The 27331-nt window shown below is 35.9% G+C and overlaps 1 protein-coding gene across 1 annotated transcript in view; it reads left to right on the top strand.

Annotated features, from left to right (window-relative positions):
• Positions 1 to 743: 743 nt before the first annotated feature.
• STPG2 (sperm tail PG-rich repeat containing 2) overlaps positions 744 to 27331 on the top strand; it is a 560246-nt gene continuing 533658 nt past the window's right edge. The window contains exons 1-4 of the mRNA XM_041757622.1: positions 744 to 1199; positions 17333 to 17445; positions 21871 to 21999; positions 25317 to 25484. Coding sequence (XP_041613556.1) covers positions 1091 to 1199; positions 17333 to 17445; positions 21871 to 21999; positions 25317 to 25484 — 519 coding nt within the window. The 5' untranslated portion in view covers positions 744 to 1090. The remainder of the gene's footprint in view (positions 1200 to 17332; positions 17446 to 21870; positions 22000 to 25316; positions 25485 to 27331) is intronic.

Below are 27331 nucleotides of genomic sequence, written 5' to 3'. Positions count from 1 at the left end.
CAAGTTAAAGTGATGTAGTTCATTTGGGGGTGAGGCATGGTCGAGACAGTTCTATTTAAGCCTTAAGGGTGATTAGAATCTGGAAGGGATTCTTGTTGGAAAAAAAAAAAAAAAAAGCCAGAGACCACTTTAAGGTGGATTCCCGCATAGGCAACGTAAGACCTTTGCACCAGGCGGATTCCTTTGGCCCAAGGCTCAGAGGCGCAATGGTGGGGGGGAGGGGGGCGGGGTGGACTGGGCTTCCTCAAGCCCTTGCTTTGCATTATAAACAGTGGGAGTCCACAGAGTTGTGGCCTGGATTAGGACCACAAAGGGAGCTTTTCCTCTCCTTTCTCGGGTTCCCTGTTTCTTGTCACCACCACTTCCTGAGATTCTCCTCACAGTTTAGATGACCCGTTCGGGAGACTCAGAGGGGTTTCCCCTCTGCACGTGCGAATGTAGTTGTAGTTGTAACGTGGGGGGGGGGGGGGGGGGCTGAGCTTGCAGAACCCAGGCTCTGCTTGGAGAGAATTTTTTTTTTTTCTTTCACATTTTCTGTTAAGGTCTTTCCCTGCCGTTCTAGCTGGTTTGTAGCGGAAAGGGATCATGGTCAAGTGAAGCTCTTATGCTTTCTAAGGAGGTCCAAGGTTCCCCCGGTTCTCCGGTGCAGCGCACGCTGAGCGCCCGGTAGCACGAGGCGGGAGGGTCGCAGCTCAGTGCGCATGCTCCAAGAGGTTGGCGGGGGGGGGGGGGGGGCGCTTCGACACCTGCCTCCTAGAGACTTCCGGGGCGGGGAGAAGACCGGAAGTACAGGGGCTGGCGCCTGCTTCTTAATCTCGTTTCGTAGCGGGGCGCCTCGCCTCTCGGCTGGTGAACGGATCGATGGTCGTGTGCGATATCGTATCTCTGTTCGCACTGCTTTTCACTTTGCCGCGGGACTAGAGATGGACCCAGGGGAAACCTGACCCCAGTGGGCGACGGCCTCTACGGTAGCGCGTCCGTTCATTCCAGCCTTGCCCGGCCCTCCTCAGACTGTCGTCAGCGCTCACTCCCTTTCAGGGCGGCTCCTCCCGCCCCGCCCCGCCCCGCCCCGCCCCTGCCTCCCGCCCTTATGTACGATCGAGCTCCCCGCTTGCTCAGATTGGCTGAAGGTGGCAGCACTGAGGAGCATGTGGGTCCTGGATCCTACCAGGTACCTGTCCTGAAGCAGCAGGCAACAGGTAAGAGGTAGGGAAAGGCAACCCGACTGCCACGCACCTCACTGCCGGCCAGGCCCGCTTCTCTGTGCTTGTTACACATAATGGTACCGTTTCATAAGTGCAACAAAGCATGAAATAGGGAAAATACTCTCCCTATGTTACAGACGATAAATGGTAAAATCATTCCTGTGTCGCGTTTCACAGGGTCACTAAGCCCATGGGTAGGACTCTTGATGCTACAGTGGTTGTCTCCATCATACTTTCAGGTGCACCGGTTAGATCTAGGAATTTGATTTCCTGGCTCTGACGACTGTGTGAGTCTTCAAAGTCTGTACACTTCCCGCTTACTGTTGATTTTCTTTGTGATCCTGTCTGCTTCACATTCCTTTGCTACCATGAACCCAGAGACACTTCATTTACGAACATGTAACTTTTCTATTTTGCAGTGTGATTTAAAGATAATGCCGTGTATTTTTGGATAGATGCTTCCTAACTGTCCATATCCATCTTCTTTTTGTTTTTTTTTTAAGAGTTTATTTATTCATTCATTCATTCATTCATTCATGAGAGACCCACAGAGAGAGAGAAAGAGGCAGAGATATAGGCAGAGGGAAAAGCAGGCTCCCTGCAAGGAGCCCGATGTGGGACTCGATCCCAGGTCCCTGGGATCGGGCCCTGTGCCTGAGGCAGATGCTCAACCACTGAGCCACCCAGGCATCCCCTCCATCGTCTTTTTGAACATACTATTGAGAGCCCACATTCTGGGGGGAAAAAAGCTATATTTGAAGAGATGGAGTGGGAATGGATAATTAATTACTTGCAATAATTATTTGCTCTCATTTGTTTGCCGTTAGTGACTTAAGGGAAACATTTAACGAATACTTATAATTTGCTGTCTGCTTTTTTTTAATTTGATGATTTTGTGGAGCTTACTACCATCCAAATTACAGTTTTTCCCTTGTTAATCTGCATTTCCTCTATTGTTACACTATATTTTTTAACAAATGCTATTGCCATGTTTACATGACTGATCAGATTAGGATATTATGTTGATTTAGGCTTCTTTGGGTGGAGTGCAGATTTGTCATTGTTTTAATTTTTGAGTTTTACTGCTTTTTGGCTTGTGACATTCAGTGGTCTTGGAGCCTTTGTCTATATTTAATACAATTGAGTTGTTGTAAACATTAACTCCCTAACAATATATCAGCCACCAACCACCACCCCAAATACTTACGCCTGTGATGCTTTTCTATCCTTATTTTATTTAACACAGCTGAACACTGTCTTTAGAAATATTTTTTCCCCTGATATCTGTAACATCATCATTTTCTCCTGGTTCTTTTTCCAATTATCTTGAAACAGTGCCTGATGCGTGGTTAGGACCTAATAAACGTTTGTTAAATGTTGAATCAGGCAATCATTTTTCCCCTCAGTAATCAGTTCTTTGTTGTCTTCTTTAAAGGTTTTTATTTTTCTGAATGTCTTTTAAATGTTTATATAGTATATTTTCCTTCCTTTGGTGATTTCTTTTCTCATGCACTTTCTTGTTCAAATCCATAGTTTTATTATCCCTATTCAGATTCTTATGGCTCCCAAAAGAAAGTCTTCAGAGAGGTGGGTGATTTATATCTCTAAGATGAACTTTCTCTTGATGTTAGGGCTTCTCATTGCTCTTACTTTTTTGAACATCTTTATCTGGGTGTTCTCTAACATCTGAAACTCCCAAGTGTCTGAGTTTATCATTTTCCCCATCATTACTAACCCCTTTGAAAAATTCCCTATCAGTCAATTATAAACTTTACATTTTGGAATTATGCTAGACTTTTTATGACTGACCATGCCCATTGGTCATTTAGATCTATTGATTCTATATTCTCATTGTCTCTTAAATCAGTTCCCCTTCTTCATGTAACTGCCCTTGACTGTTCAGGCCTCGTTATTTCTATTCTAAGTTAAACCAATAAAATATTGCTGGTTTTCCTCTATTTCAGTTTCCAACTTCTCTTTTATGGCTAAAATGATCTTCCTAAGATATAATTATCTTATTTGTATAAAAAAAATTCCTTTTAACACTAAGGTTAAAATCTGAACTACTTAACATAGTGCATAAGATTCTTCATGGTCTGATCCTTTACCTGGCCTTCCACATCCTCTCTCACCCACACCCAACACTTTACCCACATACTATCAGCAGTTTCAACTTTGCATTTTCTAGGAGTTCATGCTCACTCACCTCCAAGCTTTTGTAGCTGCTGATATTTTGCCTTGCGTGCTGTTCCTTTGTGTCTCACTTGGCTGAGTCCTACATACTCTTTTAGATTGAGGTAAACTGAAATTGTTCTCTGACTCTACTATTTTTCCAGTTTTTCTCTGACTCCTTAATGACTCTTTCATAGCACTTTGATACTATATCTTAATTTATCTGTTAACTTATCTGACTGACACACTGTTACTCTCAGTTTTTAGCTCAATACCATAACACATAAATACTTAATAAAAAAAAATAAACAGTAATTCTTGGAATAAAATTTTAAAACAAGTCTAATGAGCTACATATAGCAGAATTAAAAAACTCACTACATGACTTATGTGAACTCTGCTTAGAGAGCAGTAAGTGGGGTGTTGCAAGGCCCTTTTTTTTACTGTTTTGTAGAATTTTGTCTTGTTGACTTGTGAAAGAAACTAGGAAATTCTGTGCTTGGTAACTCAGAGCAGCTGCATCCTGTCGAGCCCTGTTTTGGCAATACTCAACAACAACATGCTGATAATAGAAGGTATAGGTGTCATTTCCTTATTGGATAATTTAAAAGTGGCTTATCTCTTTCCAAGGTTTATTCTGCTTTACCCTTCTTTAAGATCAGTGACACCCTGGACTATACAGAAATATACACAGTTATTTCAATTAAGGGTCAGGTAGATTATTTATATAGAATATGATGTAGGAAGAGTAGATGTTGGGACTTTATATAACTTGCTACTTTGATTCACAGAGGGGTAGAGGATCCTAGAATCTTAGATCTTCAAAAGAAAGATGCAAATATTGACATTTTTACAATATTAATTCTGCCAATCCATGAGCATGGACTATTTTTCCATCTCTTTGTGTCTTCCTCAATTTCTTTCAGAAGTGTTCTATAGTTTTTAGGGTATAGATCCTTCACCTCTTTGGTTAGGTTTATTCCTAGGTATCTTATGCTTTTGGGTGCAATTGTAAATGGGATTGACTCCTTAATTTCTCTTTCTTCAGTCTCATTGTTAGTGTATAGAAATGCCATTGATTTCTGGGCATTGATTTTGTATCCTGCCACACTACCAAATTGCTGTATGAGTTCTAGCAATCTTGGGGTGGAGGCTTTTGGGTTTTCTATGCAGAGTATCATGTCATCGGCGAAGAGGGAGAGTTTGACTTCTTCTTTGCCAATTTGAATGCCTTTAATGTCTTTTCGTTGTCTGATTGCTGAGGCGAGGACTTCCAGAACTATGTTGAACAGCAGTGGTGAGAGTGGACATCCCTGTCTTGTTCCTGATCTTAGGGGAAAGGCTCCCAGTGCTTCCCCATTGAGAATGATATTTGCTGTGGGCTTTTCGTAAATGGCTTTTAAGATGTCGAGGAAAGTTCCCTCTATCCCAACGCTCTGAAGGGTTTTGATCAGGAATGGATGCTGTATTTTGTCAAATGCTTTCTCTGCATCTAATGAGAGGATCATATGGTTCTTGTTTTTTCTCTTGCTGATATGATGAATCACATTGATTGTTTTACGAGTGTTTCTTTCTATCTTTTTTTTTTTTTAAAGATTTTATTTATTTATTCATGAGGGACAGAGAGAGAGAGAGAGAGAGAGAGACAGAGAGGCAGAGACACAGGCAGAGGGAGAAGCAGTCTCCATGCAGGGAGCCTGACATGGGACTCAATCCCGGGTCTCCAGGATCACGCTTTGGGCCAATGTCGGCACTAAACTGCTGAGCCACCTGGGCTGCCTGCATTCATAGTTTCATATGGATTATTAATTCATAAGTAGATATATAATGAAATGAATAATTGGGAGAGAAGAGAGGGCTCTTGCTTAAATGAAGAGGGAGTATTCAATTTTATAAATTTAAAATGACAATTGAGGTTCAAGAACATCATGTATCTCCACATATGATACTCTGAGAAAGCTACATCACCTATTTAGTATGCTGTCCAGAAATGCACAATGTGAGTGTAATCATGAGGAAGCATCAGAGAAGTCCCAACTAATGAAAGTTTTATTATACAAAGGTAGGGTGCTATATTCTTCCAAAGTTACAGAATACAAAGGAAGGTTTAAGAAATGTTCTAATATTAAAGGAGGCTAAAAGCAATATCTGAACCTAGACTAGATTATATACTAAAGGGAGAAAATGCAACAAGGTGTTATTAGATCAACTGATAGATTTGGAATGTGAATAGTTGATTAGGTAAAAATATATCATTGGTACGTTTACTAAAGTTGGTAACTGTGCCTCAGATATGTAAAAAAAAAAATCCATACTTTAGTAAATGTACACCAAAGTATTTGAGGGTAAAAGGCCATAATATATATAACTTCCTATTAAATGGTTGTATATACATGCTGCATGTCTGTGTGTGTGCATATGTGTGCACATAGACACACTCAGGGAGATAGAGAGGAAACAATGAATATAAAGAAAGAGACAGAAACAGTGTGGACAAATTAAAAAAGCAGATGATATGTTAGCAATGGGTGACTCTGGGTAAACATTATACATGTATTTTATGAATTATTTTTATTCATGCAATTTTTTTTGTAAATTTGAAATTTTTTATTTTTACTTTTTTAAAGAGTTTATTTATTCATGAGAGACACAGAGAGAAAGAGAGAGGCAGAGACACAGGCAGATAGAGAAGCAGGCTCTATGCAGGGAGTCCGATGTGGGACTGGATCCCAGGACTCCAGGATCACGCCCTGAGTCAAAGGCAGGCACTAAACCACTGAGCCACCCAGGGATCCCCATAAATTTGAAATTAATACCAAATAAAAAGTTTCAAAAGATATAATACTATATTTTATAAGAGTTCAGTTATACCTATAGATACATATATATTATATGTTAAGCTAAATATAAATTTATAATAAACTTTTTGTGTTCATAATATAAGTTTAATATTATAAGCTAAACCAGATATGTATATCACTTAAATCTGAGATTTTTAAAGCTATTTAATGATATTGTTGAGTTAATTGAATATATATGTCATGGAACTTTGTCAATGTGTGAATTTTATTACATAGAAGAAACCATGTTATGATACTCTACATAGAAAAGCCAAAAGCCTCCACCCCAAGATTGCTAGAACTCATACAGCAATTTGGTAGCGTGGCAGGATACAAAATCAATGCCCAGAAATCAATGGCATTTCTATACACTAACAATGAGACTGAAGAAAGAGAAATTAAGGAGTCCATCCCATTTACAATTGCACCCAAAAGCATAAGATACCTAGGAATAAACCTAACCAAAGAGGTGAAGGATCTATACCCTAAAAACTATAGAACACTTCTGAAAGAAATTGAGGAAGACACAAAGAGATGGAAAAATATTCCATGCTCATGGATTGGCAGAATTAATATTGTGAAAATGTCAATGTTACCCAGGGCAATTTACACGTTTAATGCAATCCCTATCAAAATACCATGGACTTTCTTTAGAGAGTTAGAACAAATTATTTTAAGATTTGTGTGGAATCAGAAAAGACCCCGAATAGCCAGGGGAATTTTAAAAAAGAAAACCATATCTGGGGGCATCACAATGCCAGATTTCAGGTTGTACTACAAAGCTGTGGTCATCAAGACAGTGTGGTACTGGCACAAAAACAGACACATAGATCAATGGAACAGAATAGAGAACCCAGAAGTGGACCCTGAAATGTATGGTCATCTAATATTCGATAAAGGAGGAAAGACTATCCATTGGAAGAAAGACAGTCTCTTCAATAAATGGTGCTGGGAAAATTGGACATCCACATGCAGAAGAATGAAACTGGACCACTCTCTTTCACCATACACAAAGATAAACTCAAAATGGATGAGAGATCTAAATGTGAGACAAGAGTCCATCAAAATCATAGAAGAGAACACAGGCAACAGCCTTTTTGAACTTGGCCACAGTAACTTCTTGCAAGATACATCCACAAAGGCAAAAGAAACAAAAGCAAAAATGAACTATTGGGACTTCATCAAGATAAGAAGCTTTTGCACAGCAAAGGATACAGTCAACAAAACTAAAAGACAACCTACAGAATGGGAGAAGATATTTGCAATATCTTGCAAATAGACATATCAGATAAAGGGCTAGTTTCCAAAATCTATAAAGAACTTATTAAACTCAACACCAAAGAAACAAACAATCCAATCATGAAATGGGCAAAAGACATGAAGAGAAATCTCACAGAGGAAGACATGGACATGGCCAACATGCACATGAGAAAATGCTCTGCATCACTTGCCATCAGGGAAATACAAATCAAAACCACAATGAGATACCACCTCACACCAGTGAGAATGGGGAAAATTAACAAGGCAGGAAACAACAAATGTTGGAGAGGATGCGGAGAAAAGGAAACCCTCTTCCACTGTTGGTGGGAATGTGAACTGGTGCAGCCACTCTGGAAAACTGTGTGGAGGTTCCTCAAAGAGTTAAAAATAGACCTGCCCTACGACCCAGCAATTGCACTGTTGAGGATTTACCCCAAAGATTCAGATGCAATGAAACGCCGGGACACCTGCACCCCGATGTTTCTATCAGCAATGGCCACAATAGCCAAACTGTGGAAGGAGCCTCGGTATCCATCGAAAGATGAATGGATAAAGAAGATGTGGTCTATGTATACAATGGAATATTACTCAGCAATTAGAAACGACAAATACCCACCATTTGCTTCAACGTGGATGGAACTGGAGGGTATTATGCTGAGTGAAATAAGTCAATCGGAGAAGGACAAACAGTGTATGTTCTCATTCATTTGGGGAATATGAATAATAGTGAAAGGGAATATAAAGGAAGGGAAAAGAAATGTTGGGAAATATCAGGAAGGGAGACAGAACATAAAGACTCCTAACTCGGGGAAACGAACTAGGGGTGGTGGAAGGGGAGGAGGGCGGGTGTTGGAGGGGAAGGGGTGACGGGCACTGAGGTGGACACTTGACGGGATGAGCACTGGGTGTTTTTCTGTATGTTGGTAAATTGAACACCAATAAAAATTAATTAAAAAAAAAAAGAAAGATGCAAATACTCTTTATTCCTAACTTTTCTTTTTTCTAATTGCCACTCTATTACTATAGCCTCTTTGGTCAGTCCTCCAGTGTATTATCTTCATACTTGCCTCAGGAAATTCTTTTCACCCCAAACTGCAAACTTTATTGCCTCAGGCTTTGGCCATTTAATCAGAGAGACTCTTTTCAACCCAGGATTTGCAGCCTAAAAAGGATAGGACCGAGCTGCTCTGATTTCATCAGTAGGAGACAGAATGGGTATTCCAGTTCCAGATTAGTGAGAGCTATTCCTGATTTTCTCACATTTATCTAAGAAGCAAGTGTGTTTTATTTCAACAAAGTGAATTTTCCCCACAGACAACGGTAAATATAATATGATAAAAACATAGTTCTTTTAGTGACTTCTCCTCACATATTGTGTTAAGGAGAATTTAATTGCTGTTTGAACTTGATTTACATAATAAATGGCACCCTACATCAGCTGTGTATTAGTTATCTGTACTGGTTCCATACCAGTTATCTAAGCTGGGTAACATTGGCTCCTAAATATATTCTTCTCCAGATTTCTTTTTTGATGGAGGAGTGGTTAGCTTTACCTGCCACAGAAGCATGAGCTTTCCATGCCCTTCCACTCATGCCTATGAGCTTATGCCACCAATAATGATTTATTTTTATTAGCCAGTCAATTTAGGGAGACCACCTCAGGGAATGCAATCGGTCTTTAAGTTTAAATAAACAATATGTATGTGATTGCTGTATATGTTGATGTCCCTGAAGATGAGTATGTTTCAAAGATCTAGTTATTGCTTTTATATGAAGAATGACCTTTGTGTTTTGTGGCAGTTGCTGTAGCTATAGAATTTGCCCTTTAATCACATGCTGCCCACCTTCTTTCTCAGAATGGACCGACTTTTATTGCTTCATGCCAGTTTGATTTATCTTCTGCTGTTGGTGCCTCAAACTCAGTATTTCCCAAACTGAACTTATTTCTTTCTCTTCAAATTTTTCCTTCTCTTCTATTCTTAATTTCTTCTTTCTACCTGACAGTTTGATTTATCATTCATAGTTGGCATTTCACATGCCAATATATCCATATGTCTCAAGTCAGAATTTTCTCTCACTCCACTAACCCTAATTCCCCAGAACCACCTTCTCCCATATTTTATACCTTAATTATTGGCAGCATTGTTTGTAGTATATTATTTGTCTGGCTTTCCCATTACTGGAGGCCAGAGTTTTAGCTTATTCATTATTATACCCTCACTGTCTCTCTCTGCACACAATAAAGCATTCACTATTGTTGAATGAATGACTAAAGAAAGGTGTAATTTAGAATATCACTGATGAATTCTGTATTTATTTATTTATTTATTTATTTATTTATTTTTAATTTTTATTTATTTATGACAGTCACACGGAGAGAGAGAGAGAGAGAGAGAGAGAGAGGCAGAGACATAGGCAGAGGGAGAAGCAGGCTCCATGCACCGGGAGCCCGATGTGGGATTCGATCCCGGGTCTCCAGGATCGTGCCCTGGGCCAAAGACAGGCGCTAAACTGCTGCGCCACCCAGGGATCCCCGAAATCTGTATTGATTAATGTTCAGGGCACTATGGCAGGGTGGCTAAACATCTTGATTTATGTGGGAACATCCTGGGTTTAGCATTAACGCCCTACATCTGAGCAAAGTAGGACAGTTTGCCACTCTAAATGTACATTAGGTATACAGTAATGAATAAAACAGACAAGTCCTTTCTTTCATGGAGTTAATCAGTATAAACACTTTAATTTTCTTGTGGTTTTACTTGAGGTCAGTGTTTTATGTAAACTTCTAGCCTATTGAAAGATTCTATATAATTAATTATGGAAAACTTCAATGAGGATTTTATGAGTACTGGCTTTCTTGAATATGTGGGACTATTTTGTGTTTGTTCTTTTCCATTTTTCTATGAATTTCAGTATTCAATTAATTTTACACTTGTTTAGGTAGATTCAGTTAGAATCTCTGCTGTGGTGTTAGAACAGCTGCCTCAGAACTAGTCTGAACTTAGCTTTCTTAGTTTTTATATTTATCCCACATTACCTCATGTTTGTATGAACCTAAATTAAAAAAAAACCCAGAAAATCTTTCCTTGTAAGATTAAACATTTAGGCAGAAAACTGCATAAAAAGTATGGTGTAAGAGGTAAACACTCAAGAATATAACTTGTCCAATTTCCCTTTCAATTATACCTACTTTCCTCTCCCTTAAGCACTTTTCTGATTTTTATGGCAATCATTTCCTTGCTGCTCTTTATGGATTATTAAATCTTGTTGATGAAATGACCCCTTTATCATAATACAACATCTCTCTTTAGTATTTCTTGTTCTAAAATGTACTTTGTCTGATTTTAATATAGTCACCCCATCTTCTTTTGATTTACAGATGCATGGCATATCTTTTCCATTCTTTTTTTTTTTTTTTTTTAAATTTATTTTTTATTTTACGATAGTCACAGAGAGAGAGAGAGGCAGAGACATAGGCAGAGGGAGAAGCAGGCTCCATGCACCGGGAGCCTAATGTGGGATTCGATCCCGGGTCTCCAGGATCGCGCCCTGGGCCAAAGGCAGGCGCCAAACCGCTGCGCCACCCAGGGATCCCTCATTCTTTTATTTTTAACACTTCTATGTCTTTATGTGTTATGAGGGTTTTCTGTAGACAGCATAAAGTTAAGTCTTACTTTGTTATCCAGTTGAGAATCTCTGCCTTTTATATTGGGGTATTTAGAACTTTTCTGTTTTTAAAAGATTTTATTTATATGACAGAACGAGAGAGGGAAGGAGGGAGTGTACAAGCAGGGAGAGCGGCAGGCCGAAGGAGAGAGAGAAGCAGACTCCATGTTGAGAAGGGAGTCCAACATGGGGCTCGATCCCTGAAATCATGACCTGAGCTAAAGGTAGACACTTAACCACTGAAGTGCCCCAGAATTTTTCTATTTAATTTAACTATCAATATTGTTGTGTTTAAATTTACTCTCTTGATATTTGTTTTCAGAATATATCTCTTCATTCTCTTTATTTTTTCCCTACCTTTGTTGAATGAGTTTAGTTGTTTGGTTTACAATATACATCCCTAACTTACCACAGTCTACCTTCAAATAATATTGTGTCACTTCTCATATAGTATGTGAACCTTAATATGGTGTGCTTTCATTTCTCGCATCTCATCTTTTGTGCCATTGTGGTCATATATTCTACTTCTATATATGTCATAATGTCACAATAATTTGAAAATGGTTTGTCTTCCTCTCTAATTTTTCCCCACTCAGTTTCCCTCCATCAATGTACTTTTTAAAAACTTTATTTATTTACTTAAGTAATCTCTATATCCAGCGTGGGGCTTGAACTCACAACCCTGAGATCAAGAGTTGCACACCCTTCTGACTGAGCCAGCCAGGTGCCCCGTATCAGTGTACTTTTCATTTCAGAACTTTGATCTGGGCATTTTTATATCTTCCCTTTATCTCTTCATCACATTCATCTTTCTTCTACCTTGTTAAACAGATGGAGATTATTTATAATAGATAATTTTGATGTTCTTGTGTGTTAATTCCATCTTCTCAAATATATATCTTTCTTTCACTGACTTTTCTCCTGTTTATAGGACATATTTTTCTGCCTCTTGGAAGACCATTTCCTGGTGTTTGCACTATTCGTATTTTTATAACCTTTAGTTTGGTTTGTGTGTGTTTTGAAGGAAATCTGTGTCTTGTTCTCTGATTGTTTACCCTGATTTGGAATAATTCACTGGTATCCTGGTTTTTCAGCTCTACTGGATGACCCTTACTTTTCAAAATGGACCTTGGCTTCCTCTTAAGGATTTCTGTCCTTGTAGTCTTTGTTACTATCAAAAAGTACTTTTTTTTTTCTTACCTTTGGACAGTTGGTATGAACTATCAGTTGCTAAATTAACACCTAGAGTTTTAGTATCATTCATGAAACTTTTACTCATCACCTCTGTGTGATTGAGGACTTTTTCCTTTTTCACCTTCCAAGCATTTTAGAACTTGAGATATTTTTCCTTGTTTAAAGTCATTTAAAGTTAAAGTCCTGCTTCAGTAGATTGTTGGTTTTTAAAGATAAGGTCTATATTTTACTCACTTTTATTTATTTATTTATTTATTTATTTATTTATTTATTTATTTATTTAATAAATTAATTTTTATTGGTGTTCAATTTACCAACATACCGAATAACACCCAGTGCTCATCCCGTCAAGTGCCCGTCACCCATTCACCCCCACCCTCCGCCTTCCTCCCCTTCCACCACCCCTAGTTCATTTCCCAGAGTTAGGAGTCTTTATGTTCTGTCTCCCTTTCTGATATTTCCCACACATTTCTTCTCCCTTCCTTTATATTGCCTTTCACTATTATTTATATTCCCCAAATGAATGAGAACATACACTGTTTGTCCTTCTCCGATTGACTTATTTCACTCAGCATAATACCCTCCAGTTCCATCCACGTTGAAGCAAATGGTGGGTATTTGTTGTTTCTAATGGCTGAGGAATATTCCTTTGTATACATAAACCACATCTTCTTTATCCATTCATCTTTCGATGGACACCGAGGCTCCTTCCACAGTTTGGCTATTGTGGCCATTGCTGATAGAAACATCGGGGTGCAGGTGTCCCGGCGTTTCATTGCATCTGAATCTTTGGGGTAAATCCCCAAGAGTGCAATTGCTGGGTCGTAGGGCAGGTCTATTTTTAACTCTTTGAGGAACCTCCACACAGTTTTCCAGAGTGGCTGCACCAGTTCACATTCCCACCAACAGTGGAAGAGGGTTCCCTTTTCTCTGCATCCCCTCTCCAACATTTGTTGTTTCCTGCCTTATAAATTTTCCCCATTCTCACTGGTGTGAGGTGGTATCTCATTGTGGTTTTGATTTGTATTTCCCTGATGGCAAGTGATGCAGAGCATTTTCTCATGTGCATGTTAGCCATGTCCATGTCTTCCTCTGTGAGATTTCTCTTCATGTCTTTTGCCCATTTCATGATTGGATTGTTTGTTTCTTTGGTGTTGAGTTTAATAAGTTCTTTATAGATTTTGGAAACTAGCCCTTTATCTGATATGTCATTTGCAAATATCTTCTCCCATTTTTACTCACTTTTAAATGCCGCAATACCTAACCAAATAATTATTTCTTTTATTTTAAAAAGCTTTTAATTCCATAATAACATTTACAATATCATTACTGCTCTTCAGGGCTCAGATTGCCTTTGCTCTTGACACATTTGCTTATGATATGACCAATTCTATGTCCTTAACCTCTACGCCTGTTTCATTAAAGGTTTTATTTTAATTCCAGTTAGTTAATATAGTGTCATATTAGTTTCAGTGATTCAGAATAAAATTAGTGATTTGACATTTTTGTACAACACCCAGTGCGCATCACAACCAGTGCACCCCTTGATCTCTACTGCTATTTAACCAATCCTCCCACCTTCTCCCTTCTGGTAACCATCAGTTTGTTCTATACACTTAATAGTTTAATTTTTGGTTTCTCTTTTGTTTCCTTTGCTTGTTTGTTTCATTTCTTAAATTCCACATATGAGTGGAATCATATCATATTTGTCTTTCTCTGATTGACTTATTTTACTTTGAATTATATTCCCTACCTCCATCCATGTTGTTGCAAATGGCAAGGTTTTATTTTTTATGGCTGAATAGTATTTCTATCTATCTATCTATCTATCTATCTATCTATCTATCTATCTACATATCACATATTTTTTATCCATTCATCAATCAATAGACATTGATTATTCATTATAAATAATGCCGCTATAACTGTAGTGGTGCATTTATCCCTTTGGATTAGTGTTCTTGTGTTTTTGGGTAAATACCTAGTAATGTGATTGCTGGATTGTAGAGTAGTTCAATTTTTAACTTTTTGAGGAACCTTCATACTGTTTTCTATAGTGACTTCACAAGTTTAACCCCAGCAACAGTGTAAGATTACCTTCTCTCCAGATCCTCACCAATACCTCTTGCTTCCTGTGGTGTTGATTTTAGCCATTCTGACTGGTGGGAGGTGATATCTCATTGCAGTTTTGATTTGCATTTCCCTGATGATAAAGCGATAATAAGCATTTTTTCATGTCTCTGTTGGCCATATGTATGTCTTTTCTGGAGAAATGTCTCTACATGTCTTCTACCCATTTTAAAATTAAATTATTTTTTATGTGTCGAGTTTTATAGGTTCTTTATGTATTGTGGCTATTAAGCCTTTCAGATATGTCTTTTGCAAATGTCTTCTTGTATTCCATAGGTTGCCTTTTAGTTTTGTTGATTTCTTCACTGTGCAGAAGCTTTTTATTTTGATATAATCCCAATAGTTTATTTTTGCTTTTGTTTCCCTTGTCTCAGGGGTCATATTTGGAAAAAAGTTGCAAAGACAACTGCCAGAGAAGTTACTGCCTGTGTTCTCCTCTAGCATTTTGATGCATTCTTGTCTCACATTTAGGTCTGTCATCCATTTTTAGTTTGTCTACAGTGTAAGAAAATGGTCCAGTGTCATTCTTCTATATGTGGCTGTCCAATTTTTCCAACATAATTTGTTGAAGAGACTGTCTTTTTTCCATTGGATATTCTTTCTTGCTTTGTTGAAGATTAGTTGACCATAGAGTTGAGGGTCCATTTCTGGATTCTTTATTCTGTTCCATTGATCTATGTGTCTGTTTCTGTGCTAGTACCATATTGTCTTGATGATTACAGCTTTGTAATATAGCTTGAAATCTGGAATTGTGATGTCACCAACTTTGGTTTTCATTTTCAAAATTCCTCTAAGTATTTGGGGTCTTCTCTGGTTCCATACAGATTTTAGGATTATTTGTTCCAGCTTTCTAAAAAATGTCAGTGCTATTTTGATAGGGATTGCACTGAATGTGTACATTGTTCTGGGTAGCAGGTTTATTTCTAGGTATCGTATGGTTTTTGGTACGATTATAAATGGGATCAATTCCTTAATTTCTCTTTCTTCTATCTCATTTTTAGCGTACAGAAATGCAACTGACTTCTGTGCATTGATTTTATATTCTGCCTCGTTGCTGAATTCCTGTATGAGCTCTAGTAATTTTGGGGTGGAGTCTTTTGGGTTTTTCACATAAAATATCATTTTACCTGCAAACAGCCACTCTAGAAGACACTGTGGAGGTTCCTCAAGAAAGTAAAAATAGAGCTACCCTATGACCCAACAATTGCACTACTAGGTATTTACCCCAAAGATACAAATGTAGTTATCTTCAGGGGCACCTGGGCCCCAGTGTTTATAGCAGCAGTGCCACAATAGCCAAACTCTGGGAAGAGCCCAGATGTCATTTGTCACCTACAGAGGAATGAATAAAGAAGATATGGTGTGTGTGTGTGTATATATATACATATATATATATATATCCACATACACATATATATGTATATATATGTATAATATATGTAATATATATGAATAAAATATATATACACATCCACACATACATATGTATATATATACACATACAAACATACATACACATAATGGAATACTACTCAGCCATCAAAAAGGATGAAATCTTACCATTTCAATTGATGTGGATAGAACTAGAGGGCAGGATATTACGCTGAATGAAATAAGTCAGTCAGAGAAAGATAATTATCATTTGGTTGCACTCATATTTAGAATATGAGAAATAGCACAGAGGATCATAGGGGAAGGAAGGGAAAATGAATGGGAAGAAATCAGAGAGGGAGAGAAGCCATAAGAGCTTCTTAACTATAGGAAACTAACTGAGGGTTGCTGGAGGGGAGGTGGGTGGGGGGATGGGGTAACTGGATGATGGGCATTAAGGAGGGCATGTCATGTGATGAGCACTGGGTGTTACATGTAATTGATAAATTACTGAGCTGTACATCTGAAACTTTGTACTATATGTTGGCTAATTGAATTTAAATAAAAATAAAAAAACGTGGACTTTGAAAGAAATACATAATTTCTTGTTTTAAAAAGACTTTTATTATTAGTCCAGATTATTAGCAAGATTTTAAACTGTACTAATTATTACCATATATTCTCCTTTAGTGTATAAGATTCTCACAAATTTTGAGTCCTCACTTTCATTCTTTTATTACCCATTGATGATAGCTGTTCTCTTCCAAATCTTCTGTGATATCTGTGTTGCTTAAACTATACTCATTTTCTTGATACATTTCTTGAAATTTTTTATCAGTCTTTCAGAAGACTAAGTCTGTCTACTAAGTTTATTAAGTCTGTCAAATTTTATGATTATTTGTTCCAATGAAATTTGTATCTTAGCTTTGTAGACCTTTGTATCTTAGATTTGTACAACTTAGATTTGTAGACTTTTGTATCTTAGATTTGTAGACGGCAATCAAGAAATATTTACTGAGCACCAACTATGAAGAAAAGCAAAGAGATATTATTAATTACTTGCTGTAAACTCACTTTAAATTATTTCAATCTAACTTGTCTCTACAACCTTATATATGCTATTCTCTACAAATGATAGATGTTGTTCCAAAATGTAAAACACTGGTCTTCTGAGAAAGTATATTTTTAGCTAAATGTAACTTATTTTTATCTCAACCAAATATTCTTAGAAGAAGAAAGGCTTTGTTTTCTATTTCTTTAATTATTTTTTCAGTTGTTTAGGAATTCCAGTTTTGTAGGTTCTTTAATATAAAACATTCTGTTCTTAAGTCAGGTTTTAAAAGATGCAGCAAATTCTGTGGCTCACCAATAGTTCTGATAATATAGTATCCACAATTGAGATTACTAAATGATTTTATATATTTTGAATGCTTTTTCTCTGAAATCACTGGGACTGTGTTGTATCTTCCAGTGATACGATTTTTACTTTTATAGGTGGCTACGCACCATTCCTTTCTTTGGCTACCAGAGAAAGTACATTTACTGTTGCCTCTAACACTGAGAAAGCTGTTCCAGGGCCAGGGCACTATAATGTTTCAGAAGCACAGGTAAATTTATAAAAGTTATTATATATAATTGTTGGTGTTGATAAAAATTATACTTTCTCCCTCCAATAGGCTAATATGACATTTATCAAATTTTATTTTCCCTTCATATTATCATTCTTTTAATCTATATTTTGTTATTAGAGTGTGAGAAAATAGAAATGTTTAATGTTGATTGCCTGGTTAAATGTTCTTCATTATTCTATGAATTCTATAAGACATAAACATTGTTTTATAGATTATAATGGGCAGATAATAATGCTGGACAGATAATAGGATGCTGGACAGATAACAAAAAGAATAGATTTCTATTACATTTTCCCCCTTGACTTCCAGTTGTCTTCTCTTTCATGTGCATTACATATACACATAATTCTTCTTCCCACATTTATAATTTAAAAAACACAATTAATTATGTATAATTTTCAAGTATAACTTCCCTGACAGAGCCAAATTCCTCTGAAGGAGCTGCTGCATTCAGAAATGATATTACAGTGTCACTACGAGTTAGGTCTTTAGATTAAGACCTTTTCTACTTTTGTTTTTTTCACATTCCTCTTCCATTATTCTGCAACCTATAGATTAAATGGTAACTAAATATGACATAAGATATTTTGAAGAAGTGGTTAGTAGTGTGGGCTCTGGAACTAGACTACATTTGAAATCTGTCTCTGTCACTTATTAGCTCAGAGAGATTTCAAATGTAGGTAGATTTAATTTTAACTACTTAATCTCTTTGGGCTTTAGTTTCCTCATCTGTAAAAAAGGGGTACTGAGTTTGTAGGCTTTTTCTAAGAATTAAATATATTAGCAAGCAATTTAGAATAGTGCTTGATTATAGGTAGCATCCAATAACTTTTTATCTATTATTAGTGTTGCCATTTTACAATAGAAAAGAGAAAGAAGGAGGGAAGATGAAAGCAAGGTGTTGTAGGAAGCAAGGAAATGCAAGGGGACCTGTTAGTTTCTGTAACTGATTATGAAGCTGTAGGTGGCTTAATTTTTTCCATTACTCGTTCTGTTTCCCATCTCTTTAAAGGAACTTTATCTGATGGAGTTTTCAGCTTGATGTAGTTGACCAGAATCTTTAGTTCTAAGGAGTGTGAGCTCTTGATTCACAGGCTTCCTTTTCAAACGTTTAAATAAACTTGCTCTTAGCATTTTCACTGGACATTATAGTTCAGGGAGACTCTGCATGGTGTCTTTGTGTTCCATCCCATTGCGGTGCCTGTGGCTGTCATTAGTACTGTTTTTCAGTCTTGGTCAGTGTTAATCACCTTAGCCAATACTCTCCTTATTTTGCTCTCTAGCAACAGAGCCTGGAATGGCCATTTGATGGTCTCAACTTCCAATTCAGCAGAACATTTATGGCTCTTCCCTGGGTTCTTGAAACTTCCAGCATACTAGTGCCTAGAGGGCAAAAAGCAAAAAATAGTAACAGGTCAATAGATGTCATCATTAGAAGTGTCACTCCGGCTTCCATTCCATGGCTCACGGCCGGCATATTATGGGTATATGGGCTTGCTAGTTTTACCAGTAGTTCTTTTAAGACTGTAACACTATTCCAAGAGGAGAATGCAATAAAATACACAATAGGTAGTTTTCAAACTTCTTTAATATGATAGATATCAGGATGTTGGAATATTAATATTGATTTTAGTCAATTCCATATGTAAAATAAAGTGCAATTTAGATCTGATTATATTTTATCCCAAATTGGGTACATTTCTTGAATTTCAAGAATAAGAAATTAGGAAATGTACTTTTTAAATGCAATGGACGATCTAAGAAAGAGTTCTAGTATTCTCTGTTTTTCTTCTTAAAAATATAAAATGCCAGGAGAAGATTGGTTTCCTTGGTTTAAAAAATGACTGTGACTTATTTATTCTATTGCTGTTTTTTTTTTTTGTCCATTATTATTTTAAATGGCTGAATTAGGAAATGTGTTTGAAATGTGACATAGTTAGCATACTAGTTCTATAAATAATATACTGGAAAATAAAGAAATAATTTTATTGGAAATAATCTTATTTGAAGTATTTAACAATTTATTTTTATACTTTTTTTTGGAAGCATAGATTGAAATATTCCTTTCTGTTAGCAATTACATAGAAAATGTTATTTGGAGACTTCAGATGAAATTTGGAAAGATAGGGTAGTTGTAGTTGTGAGGGCCTGCCTCCACGGTGTATAATTGTTGAAGCTCTTATAAAAACAGAACAGTTGGGAGCTGAAACTGTGTGCCCCAATTTAGTCTTCTCTATTTCTCTGTTTTTGTTATGGTTATTTCACTTTGATTATGGTTGTCACTACTCTTGCAAAGTTGAAAGTGATGATGGGAGTATTCATTTTCCTTTCCAGCTCTTGCCCAGTTACAGGCAAATTCATTTTTTCCTTTTTCTCCTCTAGCATATCTGAAGCATGCTATTTTTTTTCAAAAGGAAATTTTCTTAAAAACAACATAAGAGAATTTAAGAAAATAAAAGAAAGAAAAGAATGGAGTTTACGAAGTGCAAGTTTCTGATCCTCTGATAGATAATTAGCTTATTAGGTCACATACCTTATTCTGTTTGTATTTTTTCCTAGAATGAATTTCACTCCAAAGGGTCAGTTCAAATTTCATTTGTGTTTTCTGGTTCTAATTCTCTTCTAGTTTGTGACCTGTCTGCATGGTGGATACCGTTTTGTTCCTTGCTATATAAGATTGATTTTAGATGTGTAGATCTCTTCCTTGGATACAGATAAATAGTTTTTTCATTTTTCCACAGCCTAGCCCTAGTAATAGATGTCCAAATTAGGTTTGATTTTTGATCTGATACATTTCACTAGAGCTGAATAATAGGATAATATCGTACGTGATAACAGTGCATGGCTTCACCCTTCAGATGAGACTCTGCATCCTGTATTGTTGGGAAGTTGCTGGCAATGTAGTAATTCATCAAATAGCCACAGCGTATAGCCATGACTCAAGAAGTAAGAAGGGTGTTTCTCACAAGTTTTCTTTTTTTCTTTTTTTCTTTTTTTCTTCTCACAAGTTTTCATATACTTCATTACATCATATACTTCATTACCTCATAATATAATTTTTGGGTATTTATCTGACACATAGTAGTTCCTTTTATAATCTCTTGTTATTATGAAATATGAATTGATAATTATTAAATATGAATTACTGGAAAAAAAAGTCCTGGTTAATTTCAACCAGTTAAAAAAATCAGATTAATTTTACTGCCTTCTGTTGAAGTTCAATATAAATTCAGATTGCAGTGTGAAATATAAGATCATAAAGACTAGAGTAATGGCTTTCAAAGAATTAAGATTTGAGATGTTCTCTTTTCACATGAGTTTACTTTTTATGTAACTTGCAATGTTAATGTTTTTGCAAAATCATTAAATTTTGTTATAGATTCAAACTCTTTAAACACAGGGATTATGGTCTGATTAAAAGTTATCAGGTAGTGGGTTGGCTACCTAAGAATATAATTTTGATTCATTTTTTAAAAAGAATATCTCTTTTGTGTATTTTTGGAAAGATGAAAGTAGCCGAATAAGAGACAAAGTAGAGATAGGCTCAGTTAAGAGCGATTATGAACATCTAACGTATATACATTGAGAAAAGGTCTGTTGACAAATCAGGAACTTAAATCTTATCTGAGCAATCAATGCCAACCATTATTACTATGAATTATTTTTGAAATGATTACACTATGAGTGTTAATTGAAACTAATAAGATGGAATTTTATCTGAATTCACTGGCTATTAGGCACTTGATAATTTTCTCATTTCAGAGAATCCAGACATGTGGCATAGAGAGCTGTGGGAGATTCCTCCCAGTCCCTTCTCTGCATTAAACAATGTTTAAAATTAATCTGAGCATAAAACCAAGCTGTTAAAAAATTGAAGAAAAAACCAACCAACCAACCAACCAACCAAAAACCCATGCTGTTGCCAGTAAGCCTACATAGGCATCCTTGGAAATGACCAAAAAATAGTTCATGAAAATAATTAATCCTAAGCAAGCTTGGAAGGCTTATATTTTCCCTGCAGTGTGAGTACCACTATTTGTACCTCATTTCAGAGGTGCATATTCGCTATAGGCCTGTTAGTGTATACTCTTTATTCTTGCTCTAGAACTTTGGGGATTTCCTTATTTTGATTCCTGTTTTAAAACCGAGTTTTACATTTTCTTTGAGCACCTTGAGTACAGTAAATTTTGGTTTGAGTTCAGAGTTAAAACTGACAACTGTAATAGTCATCCTCTTAATTATCCCCTTATACTAGAATGATACCTTCAGTCAAGATACCTTAACTTTCACAGGTTGGGTTTTAAAACTCTTTGTTCATATTGATATATAATGCTTGTTAACTAGGTATTAATTATAAAGTGCTTCTTTTAATTATTTCATGTTTTTTTCTCTCTAATTTAGTATAATATAAAAGGAGGTCATAGTCTACAAAACCGGGAGAAGCGTTTTAAGAAGTTTGGTTCAGAGAGTCCAGGACCAGCAAGCTATGATCAGTTTTATCCTGGAACATTAGATACCGTGAAAAGAAAAGCACCACAGGTTAAAGAGCATTTTCAGTCAGTGTGTCGCTATGTTAAGTTGTACTTCTGACATTTCTTTTAGTTAGAATAGAAAAGGTTTTATGTTTTATGTGGTAAATACATTAAAAAACTTTAAAAATTAGTAGGTTTATTGGTATCCATATTTCATAATTAAATGAATATTCAATGTGTATAAACTAATTTTTTATTTATTAACAACTGAGTTCATTTTTGCTTTTGATAAACCTATAGTCACTTCCAGTGTCTATGGTGAACAGAAAGGAAAGGAGTTTTTAAAAACCATCTGAGTAGTCTACCTATGTATAGAGAGGAAACTCTGTGATAAGTATTATTAATAAAACAGTGAAATTTAAAACATGTTTACTGAAATAAAAAAACTTAAAATTTAGATGGGAGAGAGATCTATAAATTGCTACTAATGCAAGATGAAATATGATAGATGCTAAATGAATAACTATGTAATTAAATACCATAGGAATTTTAAAATTATTATTTTTAAGGGAGAGAGAGAGCATGGGGGTGGTGGGCAGAGGGAGAGGGAGAACCTCAAGTGGGCTTCATGCCCAGCTTGGAGCTCGAGGCAGGGCTCAATCTCACGACCTTGAGATTGTAACTTTATAGCCAAAATCAGGAGTCAGATGCTTAACCAACTGAGTTATCTAGGCACCCCAAGACTAGTATATCATGGCAAAATATACTTTGTAGAGGATATATAGAGGAGGTTAGCCTTGAAGAATAATGTTGGAATATGCATTTCAGGCATGGAGAACTACATGAGTGAACAGAGAAGTAGAGTCCATGGAAGACAATAAGATTATATTGACCCAAAGTAAAAAAAAAATAATGTGTAGGAAACTAGCAAATGATAGGTTTGGAAAGGTATGCTGGTGTTATGTAATGAATAATTATTATACCAAAGGCCTACCCCTTCAAAATACAAATCTGGAAGATTTTGATTGCAGTTTATTTAGAGTGGTTCTCTTTTCTCTTTCCGTATCTAGCTTTTCCATATCAAGCTTTTCACATAGCTTATATTAATTACATTTTAATCAGCTTTGTTTAGGGGACATATTTTAGGGCTCAGTACTCAGATGAATGTCAGGTCAATGACAATGAAGTTAAGGTTAGTAAGCATATTTAAGTATCAGCTGTTTTGTGTGTGGGGACAAAGTAAATGTTCATTTACTTATGCAAGGGCTTATCAGACTTTTTTTAAGAAGGACACATTTGCTTTATTAGACATTAATCTTTTATATTAGTGACACTGTATGATATTTTCTGCTGAAAAGTAGTAAGTTATTGTTTAAGATGTGTGAATGTTTTTAATGGACACATTAGGAATTTTTCTGCCTGCTTGCTTTCTTGCCTGCCTTCCTTTCTTCCTTCTTAACTAACTAACTAACTAACTAACTAACTAACTTCCTTCCTTCCTTCCTTCCTTCCTTCCTTCCTTCCTTCCTTCCTTTTATAAATAAATCATCAAGATGAAAAGTATAGCATAGCGAATAGAGTCAGTAACATTGTATAACTTTGGGACACCTGGGTGGCTCAGCAGTGGAGTGTCTGCCTTTGGCTCAGGGCATGATCCCAGGATCTGGGATCGAGTCCCACAGTGGGCTCCCTGCTAGGAACCTGCTTCTCCCTCTGCCTAGGTCTCTGCCTCTCTGTCTCTGTGTCTCTCATGAATGAATAAATAAATCTTTAAAACAAACAAACAAAAAACATAGTATAACTTTATATGTTGACAGATGGCAATTGCACTTATTGTGGTGAGCAATATGTAATGTATATAATTGTCCAATTATTATGTTGTGCATTTGAAACTAGGATCAGACATTTGCTAGAGACTTTGTATAATAGACCTAATTCTAGGCACTGATAACACATAGAAGACAAATCATTGCTCCTCAGGATCATAATTTTAATAGGGAAATAATGACCATAATTTAATACAAACAGTTGATACAATGCTATTTTAATTAAACATATGTCATAATAAAATGTCTACTAGTAGCCCAAAGTAATGATATCACAATCAAACTGGATATTGAAGAAGGATTTGCTAAGTAGTTAAAAAGAATGGGAAAAACTAGTCCAGGCAGAGAAAACCATGTGAATAAACACATTGAAGTATTTAATGGCATGTTTGGAAAAGAATAGAGTTTTTTAGTATATTTGGAGTGTAGAATATAAGGGAGGGTAGTAGGAATAGAAGATGGAGAAGGAGATAGGGATATATTTTGAAAAGTCTTGATATCATGCAAATAATTTTCTAAAGTAATTGGAGAAGTCATTCAATACTTCCATTTAACTTGGAAATAAGTCTAATAAGTATCACTGAAACTACTTAATAGTGGTCTCTAATGATTAAAAAAAGGAAAATTCTGTCAGTGATATTATGTTTATAACATGTCTACTGGGCATGCATGCATTAAACTGTAACATTTATTTATTTATTCAGAAACAACAGAGGATCAATATATTCTGAAGTAGTTTTCCAGATAACTAAATTATTTAAATGCCAGTGTTTCATTTGCTAAATTTTATACTAGTATTTCTACTGTTACTTCTTGTTTTTATTTAAATTATAAAATATTTGATGCTAAAGGAAATTTTGGAAAAGTGATAATCACCTTGAACTTCTGACTCTGTTCATTTTGTTAATTTTTGCATAGCTTTTTTTAGTTTATCATAAAATTGTGTATATATTACTATATATACGTATATATACTTTCATATATATCACATACCTATAGTCATAATTTCTATTTTCTATTTCCATTTAGCATTATGTCATAGACGTTTTTCTTGCTACCTTGTCAGCATAATTAGGATATTTTTATAGGGCATTAGTAATATGGAGATAAATCAGGAGCTAAGAAGGAATGAGGCCAGGAAGTGTTATAGAAAAATATAAAGTTTATTTTTCCGTGGCAGATATTATGGTAGTATAGTATAAGTAACCACTGAACTGGTGATTGATGATGTGGCTGTAGGAGTGACTGCCTGCTGTTAGCATCAGTAGTATTTATTTATTAAACAAGGTAAATAACTGAGCCAGGTTAGAGAGACTCCTTTACTCTTAAGATGGCTTTAATAGTAATATTGTATATTATCTTAATTTATATGATTAAGTGAGACTTGAATTTACTTCTTTAAATTTATTTTATAAAATAAACATTTTTGGTTTATATTATGAAATGCATTAATTCAATATTTAACAATTGCCTTTTAGTAAATTTTAATATTTGGTTCTTTATTCCTTTTCTTGTCTCCAAGTAAATAATGTAAAATGTTTTCTTACAGAAAATTTCAAGGGCACCACCTCCAGTTTCCAGAAGTGTTGATGTTCCTTCAATTCCTTCTTGTGGACAGTCATATGGTTATGATATTAATGAGGATGGCGGTATTATAAAACGTTTTCCACCTGCTAGTGACAGTACACTAGGTCCAGCATACTATAAACCTCAACTGGTAAGTATAACACATTTCTTATTGACAATTGGAAGATTGTTTACGATTATGCATGTTTTAATTAATGTAACTAACATTAATTGCAATAATAAATAGACTCCCAAATCTCTGTGGCTTAATACAGGTAGTGTTCTTTCTTTCCCCATTCATATGGATACTCCTTGTTGATAAGAGACTTTCCTCTAGGTACGGATCCAGGAACACTTATTCCATTCATGTTACTATCATCATTGAAGGGCTTCAGTTCATAAATATCCAGCCAGCAGAAGGGGAAAGATGGAGGACTGCTAGTGGGAAGTTTTTGTGGCCAAATCTGGGTGTTAAAGCTCAGTCACATAGATATGCTTAAGTGCCAAGGAGGCTGGGAAATGTAGTCTAACTACATCTAGGAAGAAGAGGAAACAGGTTTTACTTACTAGAAGTCTCTGTTACAATGTATAATCCTATGCAATACATAGATATTCTTTTCCTGAATTTGAAAGGGAAAAAGCATTTTTTAATAAAGAAATTTGAATCTGATAGTGTAAGCATTATTTCTTTCATAAATGTTTATTAAAAAAGTTAAGGAGCATCACTTTTTTTTTTGAAAACATTTTCTTTCCTTTTTTAAAGATTTTATTTATTTATTCATGAGAGACACAGAGCGAGAGAGAAAGAGGCAGAGGCACAGGCCGAGGGAGAAGCAGGCTCCATGCAGGAAGCATGACGTGGGACTCAATTCTGGGTCTTCAGGATCACACCCTGGGCTGAAGTCGGCGCTAAACCGCTGAGCCACCCGGGCTGCCCAAGGAGCATCTCTTTAATTAAAATATCAAGCATATTATGGCAGATCCATCTCGTGCAGGTTTTCAGATTCAAACCTGGTTAAAGCTGAGACAAAATTTCATTTAGCCAATTGAAATGTATGAATTATCCATGAATATGGATAATATGTCTGGTTTTATTTAATTACAAGACTGAAGTACATAGTGCTGTATTTTTATACTTTTATGAGATCTGGAAGAGGAATCCTCATGAGGAAAATGGCCAAAATTAAGCATAGACTGAAGGAGAAACTGAAGAGAGACACGGCTTGGGTAAGGAATAGATATTTTCAGATTTGGGTTGACCTTCACTCTCAGTACTCTATAAGTTTTCGTTTGTATAGGTCTCCATCATTGGGCTTAGGTTCAAATATCTTTAGAAACCATTTGGTTTATGGCTGTCTTGGGGCATTTTGGGGTCTTAGATCCTTTGAATTGTTTAAAGTTAAAAAATATTTTTTGTAATTTATATAATTATACATATATTAGTACATAGACTAGTACAAATATAATAACAGATAACCACAAATGCAAACTGGTACAGCCACTATGGAGAAAAGTATGGAGGTTCCTCAAAAAGATAAAATAGAACCACTGTAATCCAATAATTGCACTACTGGGTATTTACCCAAAAGCTATAAAAACACTAAGTAAAAGGGATATATGTACCCCTACTTTTATAGCAGCACTATTTACAATAGTCAAGATATGGAAGCAGCTCAAAGGTCCATTGAAAGAAGAGTGGATAATGAAGATGTAGTGTGTATATATATGCAATAGAATATTACTCAGCTATAAAAAAGAATGAAATCTTGCTTAGTGTAACAACATGGATGGATCTAGAGAGTATAATGCTAAGTTAAATAAGTCAGCCAGAGAAAAACAAATACCATATGCTTTCATTAATATGTGGAATTTAAGAAACAAACAAGAAATGAGTAAAGGGAAAAAAAGAGGGAAAGATAACCCAAGAAACACACTTTTGACTATAGAGAACAAACTAGTGGTTACCAGAGGGGAGGTCAGTAGTGGAATGGGTGAAAT

Source organism: Vulpes lagopus, chromosome 6 (assembly GCF_018345385.1).
Source record: "Vulpes lagopus strain Blue_001 chromosome 6, ASM1834538v1, whole genome shotgun sequence".
In the NCBI taxonomy this organism is placed as follows: Eukaryota; Metazoa; Chordata; class Mammalia; order Carnivora; family Canidae; genus Vulpes; species Vulpes lagopus.
Note: the sequence above shows the minus strand (reverse complement) of the source record. Positions and strands in the feature narration are given on the sequence as shown.